Source organism: Dendrobium catenatum, unplaced genomic scaffold, assembly GCF_001605985.2.
Source record: "Dendrobium catenatum unplaced genomic scaffold, ASM160598v2 original_scaffold_193250, whole genome shotgun sequence".
Classification (NCBI taxonomy): Eukaryota; Viridiplantae; Streptophyta; class Magnoliopsida; order Asparagales; family Orchidaceae; genus Dendrobium; species Dendrobium catenatum.
The window spans coordinates 75030-89433 of NW_021511668.1; the positions used below are offsets into that span (position 1 = coordinate 75030).

At 37.2% G+C, this 14404-nt stretch overlaps 1 protein-coding gene across 1 annotated transcript in view; it reads left to right on the forward strand.

Moving 5' to 3' along the window:
- Nucleotides 1-3502: 3502 nt before the first annotated feature.
- Nucleotides 3503-14404, forward strand: part of LOC110113711 (squalene synthase) — a gene marked incomplete in the record, with an annotated part of 55841 nt that continues 44939 nt past the window's right edge. Inside the window, 2 exon segments of the mRNA XM_020846391.2 lie at nucleotides 3503-3870; nucleotides 12405-12447. Coding sequence (XP_020702050.1) covers nucleotides 3676-3870; nucleotides 12405-12447 — 238 coding nt within the window.

Below are 14404 nucleotides of genomic sequence, written 5' to 3' on the forward strand. Positions count from 1 at the left end.
ATGATGTTTGGTTGAGCGGAAGGAATAGATGAGTCAATCTGGTTTGGTTGATGTGTTGCATGTTGATGATCATTGGTAGCTGTAGGAGCCGTGAGGTGGGTGGACGAGTGTTGAGTAACAGGCGGGTGAGCTGAATCTGAAGAAATAGTGGACGGTAGACTTATGCTTGGTACGAGTAGGAGCGGAGGCAGGTTATGAGACGATCCAGGATTGAACGAATGCGGAGAGTTGGAAGAAGCATAGGGAAAGCAGTTTTCAATAAAGATCACATGATTGGAGATGTACACTTTGTTGGTCTGGAGGTCAAGGCATTTATACCCTTTTTGAGTTTGAGGGTAACCAATGAACACACATGGATGGGAGATAGGAGATAGTTTGTGCGACGAATAAGGCTTGAGCCAAGGGTAACATAAGCAACCGATTACCTTAAGATGAGTGTAGTCAGGTTGTTTACCAAGGAGAATTTCGTAAGGAGCTTTGTGTTGAGTATTAGGTGAGGGCATGCAATTAATGAGGTAATTGGCGGTTAGAAGCGTGTCGACCCAAAGGGAAAGAGGTAGAGAAGCTTGTATGAGAAGGGTTCTGGTTGTTTCAATAAGGTGCCGGTGCTTGCGCTCTGCAACGCCGTTCTGAGATGGAGTGTGTGGGCATGTAGTTTGATGAAGAATACCTGTATATTTGCAATAAGTATTAAATTTATGATTAACGAATTCCGTGCCATTGTCGGTTCTGAGAATTTTAATTTTGTGAGCAAATTGGCGCTCTATTAATTTGTGAAATTCACAGAACTTATCAAACGCATCAGATTTATTGGTTAGTGGATAAATCCAGGTAAACTTAGATAAATCTTCTATGAAACAAACATAGTAACGGTATCCTTGTGCGGGGATCATGGAGAAGGGCCCCCATATATCCGAGTGCACAACAGAAAACAATGAAGTAGTTTTAGATTTAGAAAGAGAAGAAGGAATACGATGGCTTTTAGCCATTTTGCACGAATTACAGGAAGAACTGGCAATGCTTGAAAGAACTGTTCTGTTCCGTCTAGAGATGACGGCGAGCGTTTGAGACGATGGGTGACCTAGTCGCCGGTGCCACAGATCAGGAATATGCTGAACAGAGATAAGAGCCAGGTTGTCTGTATTGTAGCCGAGCGGATGCTTGAGTTGAAGAGGATACAGCCCATTAATAGATGGACCCGTGAGAAGACGGCGGTGGGTCGTCCCTTAATTTCATATCCATGCGGGTAAAAGGTAATGAAACAGTTGTTGTCAGCGGTTAATTGATGAACAGATAAAAGATTAAATGATAAATTTGGAACAAGATTGAGATGAGATAGCTTGAGGTTACCGGATGGGGTGGGCAGAAAACCGTTGCCGGTGTTCTTGATCGGGACTTGTTGTCCATTACCAAGTGTTACCTGACTTGTGCCGTGATACGGTTGCGCGTTTTGAACATAAGTCGGATCCGCTGTGAGATGAGTAGTAGCCCCGCTATCAAGATACCATTCGGAAGGGTTGGACGAGTTGGATGAAGTTAGCAGGGCTGTGGGTGGATCGGAATTGTACATCTCGTCGTGGCGATGCCAGCATTTAACCGCAGAGTGACCAGTTTTCCCGCATATTTGACAGGAGATGGATGACCTTGGTGGTTTACCTCCGCGGTTGCTGTTGGACTGAGAGTAGTTGGATCTTGAATTGTTTCTTCCACGGCTATTGGGTGTTCTGCCGCGACCACGGCCCCGGTTGGCTGTAAGAGCCGTTTGGGTACCGTGAAGACTGAGGTCATGAAGTTCTTTGGTGGTTTCATGAAGCAAATTGAGCTCCTCACTGCACAGAAGAGTGTAAAGTTCGTCAAGACTGACCGAGCGAAGATTAGTACGGATGGCTGTTTTGAAGGCTTGATAGGTAGGCGGCAGCCCATTGAGAGTATAGTGGATGACGTCTTCTACTTCGACAGGTGCTCCTGCGGCAGCTAGAGCGTCGACTTTAGATTTGACGTCGAGAAGATACTGCGTCATCGATTTGTCTTTCATGTTGAGGTAGTGAAGTTCGTTCTTTAGCTGGGAGATTCTTGATCTGGTTGATGATTGCAGTCGGCTATCAAGAATTCTCCATATGTCGCTGCAATGATCTGCCGAGAGTACATAGGGAATAATTGACGCGGAAATAACAGAGTACAGAGCTGCGGCTAGATTTTGGTCTAACAGGAGCCAAGTTGTGTGATCGGGATTTGTGATTTGGGAACCAGCATTAGAGGAAATGAGCGGAGATGGACAAGAGATAGAACCAGTCAAGAAACCTTCGAAGCTGTTTGCTCGAAAGAGTTTGATGACTTGTGAACGCCAGAGAGAGTGATTCTCTGCGGTTAATTGTTGGGAGATGACATTCTTGATGTTACTCATCAAGAATTTCAAGGATGATGGAATTTGGGGAGAGGAGAAGATACCATCGGCGGTAGAGGAGTCCGCATGAGTGGATTGAGGCGTAGTGCTTGAATGAGCCATCGGAGAGGAAGAAGAAGCTAGGGAAGACGGGAACCTAAACTTCTGATACCATGTTGAGTGAGATAGCCTTGACAGGCCTTCGACAGAGACGAGACACATAATTGGAAAGATGAGAGAAAATGATATTCTATATCATCTGTTAACTGTTGGATACAAAGATATATATATAGAACATAATTAAAGAAAGTACATTGTGTAGCTTAAAACAAACTAATGAAATACAAGATAAAGCATGCCACGTGTAGGTGTGGCTAACAGTTTATGATAACCATGCATGATGTCTAGAACTTTGCCTTTATTTTTTATTGAATAAAATTTGATTAAGTCAAGAGTTGTGAATGTGTAGCTAAGTCCCCCTTATAGTATTTTATATACTTAACATTTATTAAAAAATTCAATAATATTTTTAAATATTTTATTTATTTTAAGAAAATTGTATGAAAATTAATATAATTTAAGATATCATATAAATTTTTGATGTTAATGTAAATTTAAATACCCTAAGATTCACCCTACTATCAATACATGTTGATAGAAAAAAGTTTCTCTATTTTTTGGTACCCTTTACCTTTTTAAGCAAAATAAATGTATTGTTTTTGGAAACTAAGATTTCGAACGGCTTTAATTTTTATATTAAAAAATTACTTTAAAAAATAATAATCCTAAATAATAACTCAGATGGGCTTCAAACAAACAAGACCTTCAATTTATAATAAAAAAACGCCTCTCTGTTTTTTCTCGGCATCCGATCTTTGAACCTAATAAATTTTTTTAGAAGAGATTATTACGTGGGGAAACCTGACAGAAAATAATCTTGACCTGTTTTTTTGTTTTAGCTCCGCACATTCACATTGCCAGCTGTTTTTACTATTTTTGGAAAATGCCAGATATTTTCTGAATCTGAATGCAAAAACCGTAACACTTACCGCACTGCGTTTGCGAATAGAACGGGCGGACCATGGGTTCGACAGCAGAGTTGTGTGGGAAAGAAGAAACGGAACGGAATATGAATATATAAATATAGAAGCCCGTGAGATTTCGTGAGGCCATAAATCAGAAGGCGAAGAGGCGAGAGAGAGGAAGATACAGAAGCCCTTAAGACTTCGTGTGGCAATAATCAAGAGGCGAGAGATAAGAAATCGCAGGTGTGAGGGAGAGGGAGAGAGGCAATGGGGATGGTCAAGGCGGTACTAGAGCACCCGGAGGATCTGATCCCTCTGACGAAGATGATGATGACGGCAGAGCAAATCAAGAGACAAATCCCGCCGGAACCCCACTGGGGATTCGCTTACTCTATGCTGCAGAAGGTCTCCCGCAGTTTCGCACTTGTAATTCAGCAGCTCGATGCCGATCTTCGCAATGCTGTAAGAATTCACCTTCGACAACTCCCTTGACCTTTTACGGCCCTCGATATTGTACTGATTCATTGGATTCTGCATGTTATGGCTTCTTTCATGTTGTTTTTTTGCTTCTCTATTTATTTTTTGTTGATCGTGGATCTGAGCGGGACGTTGCAATCTTCTTGCTATACGATATCCACTAATTGATTGTTCACGCATATGCGGATTTTCTCTTCGCCGCGGATTTAGGCTTTGAAATTGGATGTGTATTCGTAGTAAAACTAAATCAATTGGGACGGTGTCAATGCATAAATAGGTTGCAATTTATAGGAAATATGGTAATACTCCATCATGATTTAACCTAAAAGTGCTCATATGCTATAGAATTATCAGAGATATAAAAGATACTCGATCTTGATTTAACACAAAATACTCACTAGTTATGAATTCAATCATACACATCAATTCAAACATAAATTAACTACACATATTCAAGTATATCTAAAATTCATATTCTAAATTTACATCATCAAAATTATCCCTAAAGGTTGATTTCCCAAATGCTGCATGCCCAATGCTTTCTCCCCAAATCCTTTCATTTCCATATCCTACGTTGCCAGAATATTCTTATTTTATATTTTATCCAAATAATATATTTAAATTTAATTAGGAACTTGCATATTGTATTCTGCTCTTTAGCATTTGGATTTGTATCATCCTTATAAATTTCATGATCCAAATCTTCAAAATCATGTTTCGGGGTTTGTTCATCATCAAGTATCTAGAAATATTTTGTTTCAATGCTTGTGTTGTGCAAAGGATCAGAACTCTTTTTTTTAGGTGCAACTTATAAAGTAATTTTTTTTTTAATTTTTTTTTAAATATAAAGTAAATATGATTTCATTTATTATGCATTATCATTAACAACAACAACAACATCAAGTATTTATCCCACTACGTGGGGCTGGCTACATGATTCATTTTTCTCCATTGTGTCCTGATTATGCATTGTCATCATAGCTAAAAAAATTAATATTAAACTACAAATAAAGATACTACTTTTTTCTCAAATTGAGATTATACCAAACCTATACAAGTTAATATAGCCTTTGATGCTCTGGAGGATTTCATCTTTTTATGTGAATTTGCTCAAAAACACTCCAATTTATTTTACATCCAGACGAAGAAGTTTGATTGAGAATTATTATGGCTATTTTTTAAAAAATTAACACACTTGAATTAAACACTTTGCACCATTCATCCAGACATTATCAATTATTAGTAATTTAAAGAAGTTTCAAATATGTCATAAATGCAATAAAATACATGTATATATTTTATCTAAACGTCCCATGTTGCATTTCCTTGGACATTGTTCATAACATTTTAAATTATCACTAAAAATTCTAATCTCATTCATTGCCAATATTGGTTTATGACATTTCTCTCTTTTTTAAATAATTTCAACCAATAATCGTGTAATTTTAGGTTTATGGATAATGATGTAACCTAGTGCTTTGATACCAAATTGATGCAGCCTAAAGTTCTTCAGCTAAGTAGGAGAACATTAGGAATGCAACCTAAGACACTTCCTTTCAATAATACATAAACAAGCACAACAATAAAATATGACACAACAACACTTCAACTTTTAATAAAACATGACACAACAACACTTACAACTTTCAATAAAGCATGACACAACAACATTTACAACTTTCAATAAAACATGACACAACGACAGTTCAACTTTCAATAAAACATGACACAACAACACCTTACACTTTATAAAAGTTTTGATAAGAAGGATACATCATGTGGAATGAAAACCATTGAGAGAAGTAGATAGAAGTCTGAGATGAATTAGTAGAGGGGAGGTATAAGAAGATAGCTCGCAAGCTAAGAAAAATCGTCTGATTTTATATTAAAAAATTCATCAAATCTCTCTCTCTCTCTCTCTCTCTCTTTCATTAAGGAAACAACCACATTATATAAGAGAAGAAGAGGAAAATGGCAATAAATTGCTCAATTGAATGTGCCACCAAAACATTCACTAAAATCCCTCCAAATTAGCCTATTCATGGAGAAGTCAAAACAAACAACATAGGGATCAACAAGGGGAAGAAATCATGCAGCCAGTAATAGGGAAACCAATAAAACATTAGGGAAATCAAGCAGCCACATGGAGAAACCAAACAGCAGCAAGGAATTCAAACGTTCAACAAGGAAAATGAGTAGAAAATAGAGAAAATGAGAATACAACAGAAAAAAACAGCGAGCCAGCAGGAATATCAAAGGGCCAACATGAAACTGACGGTTTAACAACAGAAAACGAACAACCATATGAGAAAGAGAGCTAGAAACACAAGTGAAAAATAAAAATAAAAATAAAATAGCTAGTCTTGATAGCGTCAATTCTCCCCTGGTGGAAGAATCTCATCTCCTGATGAAAATGACGCAGTAACACGCTAGAAAATATCAGGATGATGACGTTGCAACTCCACAGCCTCAATCTAAGAGCAATCAGGCAAAGAACGTCCACTCCATCTAACTAAGAATCTCCTATGTACTCCATGTCTGTCTGGGTAGTATGGATATCCGTGACATCTTCAAGAAGATCATCACATGTCTGAATTGGAACAATAAGAGACAGTATTTATATCCATAGAATCAGTTGGTTCTCCTTCATTTGTAATATGATTAATAACTTTATGCAAAACAATCCTTTGAAATCTTTCCAGAATCTTCATATTTTTTATGAAAATTCTCCCTCTCAGCATCCTTCAGTAGAATATTGTATTTCCTAATTATTTTCTATTTTTTCTTGTTTACACTCTGATCGAAGTAGAAGTTTCCTATTTTCATATTTCTCATTACATAAATATTATTGTCTTTGTACTTTGAATATTTCATTATGTATCAGATCAGTAGAAATTGCTTGAAGTGGCACCCATTTAGTTGATTGAAAATTATGGATTAATTGGTTTGGTTCATCTGGTTGAATGACAGTACTTCCATAATGTTTCGATCTGATGGTAGATCTTACTCTTGAATTGAAACTTTGACTTATTTTTTTGACTATCCATTTTTTTTGTTTTTGGTTTTTAAAGAGAAATGAAGATTTGACCCACAACCTAATGCTCTGATACCAAATTGATGCAACCTACAATTCTTAAGCCAAGTAAGAGAACACTAGGAATGCAAATTGGGACATTTCCTTTCAATAACACAAACAAACACAACAATAAAACATGACACAACAACACTTCAACTTTTTATAAAACAGGACAACAACACTTCAACTTTCAATAAAACATGACACAATAACACCTTAGAACTTATAAAAGTTTTGAGAAGAAGGATACATGTGGAATGGAAATCGTGGAGAGCAGAAGTAGATAGAAGTACAAGATGAAATAATATAGGGAATGCATAAGAAGATAGCTCGCAAGCTAAGAAAAACTCTCAGGTTTCACATTCCAAAAATTCATCAAATCTCTCACTTTCACAAATGAAATAAGCCACATTATATAGTTGATGTGATACATGCTTGGAATTACATAAGATTATCAAGAGAATTTAATAGAAGTTAACCTTTATACAATTATGCGTCAATTCAAAGTAGGTTACAAGAATTCTCAGTCTTCCACTTGCTTAGGCAAAGAGTTGCGTGAAGATTAACCAAGACACTCTCAATCAAATACAAAGGTGAAGTAATGTAAAAGCTTATAACACAAATCCAAAAGTTAATAATGAGGTGTTCACCTTTGAGGATCTACTCTCTTCCCTACGAATCTAGGTTGAGTGGAGAAAGATCTTCCACATTAGAAATGAACCACTAGGACGGACGAGCCGAGGAATGTCGTTGTTGGGAAGGTAGCCGGAGGTGGAGGTGGCACGTATCTTCCGGTGAGGGACCACGGGGTCCTTGGTCGTTGAAGCTCAATGGTGTGGGAAAGGCAATACACGATCCGGTTGACGTAGCGTTCAACGGTGATGTCATATTCCTAATCCGATTCGTAGAAGGGGGAGAGAAAGATGTCGATCTCCCCTTGCTCGTTGTACGCAAAACTGTGATCAACTTCGGGATCCGCCATGCATGGTTTGCATGGAGATGAGGAACACGATAAGAAAACCCAAGAGAGGAGAGGTGGTGGACGGCTTGAAGAGGTGGAGAGGATGAGGCTAGGGTTTGAGGAGAAAACAAATTAGGATTGGGTAATGATGTGGTTTGATCAAAATTTGAAATTAAACTCAGATTTATAGTCAATTGGGAGGGAAATACTCTTGAGATTTGAATTAAAATAGGTGGTAATTAATTCATTGAAGGAGGGAATTAATGGGAGGGAGCTATAGTGGGGCCGACGACATAGAGAGAGGGGAGCAGGGTTGTGGAAGGAAATTGAAATCAATTTCAGTTTTAAGTGAAATTGGAGGGAGAATTGTTTGAGATCAATTTCAGATTTCAAACAAGGAGTGAGGGCATTGAATGAGCATTCAATGGGAAACCCCATTAAGGGGCCGACGACATCAAGGAAGAGGGAGGAGATGGGGGAGGATGAGAGGGAGTTTCCAAATAGGCAATGATGACTAGGAAAAAAAAATTATTAAATCCAATTTGATTTAATTTAAAATTGGATTCAACATAAAAACTTGCCTAATTTGGATTTCTTAATTTAGAAAGAATTTGAAATTTGAAATTTGAATTTCAAATATGATGGCTAGGAGAAGAGAAGGGTGGCGGGTGGATGAAGGGAGGTCGGTGGCAAGGTGGCCGGCCGGTGGTAGGACGGCAGCCGGCGGCTTGGGCTCCAAGGGGCGGCGGCAAGAAGGGGGAGGGGGGGTCGGGTTCTCCAAGCTAATGGGTTTTGGTTGTCTTCTCTTGAGGTGGAGGAAGAAGAGAATGGTGGAGAAGGAAGAGGAAAATAAGAATCACAAATCTCAACACTTCATCCACTAGAACTCACAAAGAGATCCACAATATTATTTCCTCAATAACTCACAAAGAGATCTGGGGGAAATGTCATGAACTCACAAAAAGAATAACAAGAGAAAATTTTCATTCATCAACTATCCTCATACATAAGAAGATGGCCATATATATAGGCCTCAAAATGACAAAGAAAACAAAAGACTAGAATGCCCCTTGGGCTACAATAGTGACCAACTACCCATAAGGGCAAAAATGAAAAAACTGAAATAGAATGATTAATACATAAAATGCTAATATAGAAAATGCATCAAAAGTAAAGACTCTCCATCGTGGCCATCGATCTCCTGTGTCGCCTTTGATAAACGCGTCAAAACCTCTTGTCGATGTCCCCATCAATAGTAGGAGGGGAAAATGACAATAATTGCTCAATTAAATGTGTCACCAAAACAACAACTAAATGATGCAACCTAAGTTTCTAAAAAGTTTATGGAGAACTTAGGAAAGCAACAAGGGAATTCTTCCTTTCAATAACTCATAAACATCCACAAAATATAACATAAAGAAGAAACAAGTCAATTTAGAAAACTGTTACGAAATTCTAAAGGAAAAAACAACTAAAAAGCAAGATAAAAAACTACCCTCAGAACAACCAACAAGCCATGTTGCACTGATACACCTATTTATGAAGGCGTGCTGTATCCGACACACCGATACACGGATTAGCCTCCGATGCGGCACCAACACGTGTCGGACATGGCAAAGCCATATCCAATTAAAATACTATTTAATTTCAAAAGGACACGCGTATCGATACGCGATTCCGTTGAAAAAAATAAAAAAATCAGAAAAAAGACTCGTCATATTTACTTCCGTGGCTGCGAGCGAGGTTCTCTCATTTCCGAGATGGATTTGAGTCTCTTGATAATATGAAAATATTATAAATTGCTAATCTTTCACTTGATGGGCCTGAATTAGAAGTTATGATATTTATTGAAGATGATATAAAAGTTCTAAGACAAACCACTGAAGAAGCTAATCATATCATTCCTTGTATTGAATAGTTGAAACTTCATGTGTCACACAATTTATGTTTATGCTTTTGTTGTTGTAATATATATTTAATGCTTACTTTTATTTTAATATTATAAATACAAGGCTACAAATGATGTTGCTTTCATTTTTTTTTTTGTAATTTCAAATATTATGCTTTGATTGCTTTCTTAATTTTTATGTATGATTTATAAATTATAATGTCGTGTTTGCGCCATACCCGTATCCTGCATTTTTAAGAATTGACGTGTCCTATATCCAGATCGTGTTATATTCGTGTCGCCGTATCCGTATCAGTGCAATATAGCCAACAAGTGGTCACCTCAGCTGCAAACTTTTAAAATATATGATAGGTGCTCAAATAAAGTTATAATCCGGAATCCACCACTAAATCAATTCGGCACAAGTCGAACCTTCACCCGCAAATACCAACCAAAACGTGGCAGCAAACACCTTGAAGTTCACAAGAAAAGAAGGATACAATTGGATGGTTACTGTGAAAATAGAAGAAGAGGAAGAAGACCAAAACAAAGTATAAGAAGAGAAGGGAATAGGAGACTAGCTCACATGCTAAAACCCGCAGGTTTGTATGTAAACACTTCACCAAAAAACTCCCCCAACCAGCAACAAACATCCCCCCATATATCGAAAAAAAAGAGCCCAACAACCCCATAAATGTGCCGCCTCCAAGCAACCAATAAGAGCCATCATTACATAGGAAATAACAAAGGGAGGGGAACATACAACATGGGGAAACAATCAGCCAAGAAAATCTGCCTAGGAAACTAGCAGTCACCACACTTTTTGGAGCCAACATTACATAGGAAATGGCAAAGGGAGGGGAACATACAGCATGGGGAAACAACTGCCAGAAAAATCTACCTAAACCAATAACCACCAACAATATTAACTTTATGGAAATGGACAGCAACCGAAACAACACACCAACACAGAAACCAAACGGACAAAGTGAAGGAAAGGGAGAGATATTTCCAAGAGCACCAACCTAGCAAGATCATTAGTTGGCTTCCTTCATAGGGTAAATAAAAAAAAGAAACAATACAATCATAAAAGATTACATAATGTTTGTCTACATCACTAAAACCCCTCCAAATCAGCCTATTCAGAGAGAAGTCAAAGCAAACAACACAAGGATTAGTAAGGGGAAGAAACCAAGCAACCAACAAAAGGGAAATCAATAAAATAGCAAGGAAATCGAGCAACCACATGGAAAACCAAACAACAGCAGGGAAAATGAGTAGACAACAAAGAACATGAGAAGACAACACGAAAAACAGTGAGCTAGCGGGGAAACCGAAGGAATAACTTAGGGCTTAACAGTAGGAAACAAACAACCATAGGAGAAAGCGAGCTAGAAACACAAGTGAAAAATAAAGAAAACATAAAATAGCTAGTCTTGACTGCAGCAAATAACTTGGATGACCTTAAAGTTGCTAGAATTCATCGAAATTGTCTTATATGAAGAATAACAATGGAGGAAGGTAAAGGATTATGATGCTGGTAGTGTCATGTTCTCTCAATGAGGTGCCGAAATTTAACTCATAAAACAGTTGTATTTTAGACAATAGTGGAACTTTTAATAGAATAGTCATGATAGAGTCCTGCATGTTATGGCATCGAATCTCAGGGATCTAATTGTAGTATTTTTTTACATGCCAATCAATGTAAAGCATGATCTACATAGATACTATGTGTAGTTCACCTTTTTCTTTGTGAATTTGAGCTTCATCTTGACCATTGCTTATTTGTACAAGTAGAATAATTTGGAGACTTAAATTTACTATATTCATTATTATTTAGTTGATCAAGCCTATTCAAAGTTTATGTTGATTGCTGGCATGTGTAATATGACGTGATATTCCTATATATCTAGCATATGCCACAAGTACTCTGAAAATTTATGTTCTCCAAAGCTTAGTTTTTGCATAAAATGTATGAATAGGATTTTCAAATTTTCTTCATCAAGAAAGTATTTAGACATCATTAGTTCTATACCATTTATTCGGTTCTTTTGTTGGATAAGTGGTCAAATAAAGTTGAAGTTTCATGACTTTTGATTCTCATCAAACTCTTCTTATATAGATTAATATCATCCATCTTGTTTTTTATTTTAGGCTCTCATGATCGAAATCTTTTAGACCACGTAATTCACATTTTAATAATGGAAAAAGATCTTCCTCAAAATGTGCTTGCTGTTTTCATTTTCGCATATAAGTTGAAGTATCACGAATGTTCAAAATAGGTCCTATTCAAATAGCAATGATTCTTTTCAAATGTCTGTACCTGAGCCTAACTTCCTCTGTATATATTTATTCATCAATTTGAATATATAAGTAGATTTGATATGTATGTTTTGCCGGACTGTTAATGCATGCATGCATGCATGACTATGTATTTATGCTTGCATGTTCCCGCGTTAATTATTTTTTCATGTGCGTGTAAGCTAATAACATCACACAATTCAAAAATGAGTTTTCTTACATTACAATTGTTATTTTTTGTGAGGCATTTTTTTTAATTATAGGATTGTTGACTTGGTGCTTTATTTGTGCAGGTGTGCATCTTCTATTTGGTTCTCAGAGCCCTCGATACTGTTGGTATGTTCTCATCAGCTTTGCTCACATCTTTCCTTTAAATTCTTTATGAATCCCATTTCTTTTTGTGGTGTTCATACTTTCTTATAAGAAATCATTAGGAAGCTTTGCTTGGTACAGGGAAATTGGACATATAGAGAGTGAAAGAAAGAAGAATTTGGTATAGGGAGAACTGGTGAGAGAAAGAGAAAGAAGACTTTGAGAAGAAAAAAATGAATGAGCGCCTCAAGTGAAAAGGAATTGGACATAAAGAGAGGGAAATAAAGAATCTCATGTCTAGGAGAAGTGTTCCTTAGAGCTGATTATAGAAGAAAACCCATCCTTCTTTTATTCTATTAGCAGCCATCTAAATTTCAAGGATTATAATTTATCATAGTAGCCATAAATTAACGGACATTCTAAACCTGCTAAAATTAAACTAATAACAAGCATATCTAAAATTATAAATGATAATTTTGTGCTCAGTAAGTGACAGAGTAACAAATGAGGATAAACTACATAAAATAAGTTACTAAAATGTTTATATTGACTCAAGTAAAACTCAATACTCATAACTAGAAGCAAGCAGCTCTCATGGCATCAATATGACTTTTCTCAATGCACGGAACTTGGTAACTTGTTCAGGAAAGAATATGAGCTCTGCCTTTTAGGTTGCATGTTGGTTGTTACCATTAATTGCAATGTGTAAATCAAGCTTGCTCAAGTTACAAAAATGCCTTGATGAAGAACGAGTAAAAGGGGGAGGCCAGTGTTGACAACTATCCAATTACTTTAAACTGTAATTGTCAATGACGATTAATTACTCAATAGCAAGTTTAAGGATAATATTATTAATATTAATTAATTATTAGAATTACTATAATGAATAAAATAAGATAATTCAGTTATTAGAATCTACTTTTTAGTCTGTAAAATATGACAAGTTAAGTGCAATTTTAAGTTTGTTTTGGCATTCTTATCAGACTTTTATTGAACACTTTTGTATTTTTGTTGCATTATATTGTGCGATAATTTTCTTAGTTGCAAGTTTTTTAAATCATGGTTTTTAGCTAGCTGCAACATTATTAAACTACTTAGTAAAAGAAACTATGTAAATGTGCTATTTAATTGTAAAATAGATCAAACTCATGTTTGGTTGGCGACTTGCATGTTGACCTATGTAGCTTAACCCAAAATAAAAAATATAATAAAAAAAGACTTAAATCATCGCATACCTGCACGAATCCTAAAGAAATCGCAACTACAGTGCCCCATACCTCTGCGAACGGCGCTATTTGCAGTCTCCGCGTGCTTTGTCTCGACCCTGCTTCCGCTCCGTTGAAAACAACACGAGAAGAGCCCTCAGCTCTCTCTTCGTCTCGCTCATTCCCACACTCAACTCCAGTAAACCGAAAAACTCTAGCCCTCTCTTCCTCACGATTCCTTCAGCCGACCTTCACATCCGATCTCAAACCCACGTCCCTGGATTACACATGTATTCCTCAAGTCTTTTTGTCCATCCTTGAGGATGATAGAAATAGTTTTACCCCCACTTAGGGGTTTTTTTGTTGTTTTGGGTTCTTTTTGTAACCGATTTTAGATGAATGCAAATGCAAAATTCAACTCAAACCCACGTCCCGTCTTTACCTCACACTCTTGTTGCTGCTTCCGACTTCTAGAGCTACCCTAGTCGAAGCCTTGACCTGAACTCCATAGACCTAGCAGCAGACCCCTCATCCGACGCCTTCCTCCAGCCAAGACCGAACCCCTACATGATTCTGCAATTTTATCTACCAGACCTGACCCTGCTATAGGCCGCCGCAAACTCCATCTAACCGAACCATCTATTCCTTGCAACCAACCCCTGCTGCCCCTCTTAAGCCACAAACCTAAAAGCCCTAACCTCTTCAAGCCTTCGGCCGACCCATATCACCTAGCCGCTAACTGTCGACCATTTAAACAGAGAGAAATCTCTCTCTAT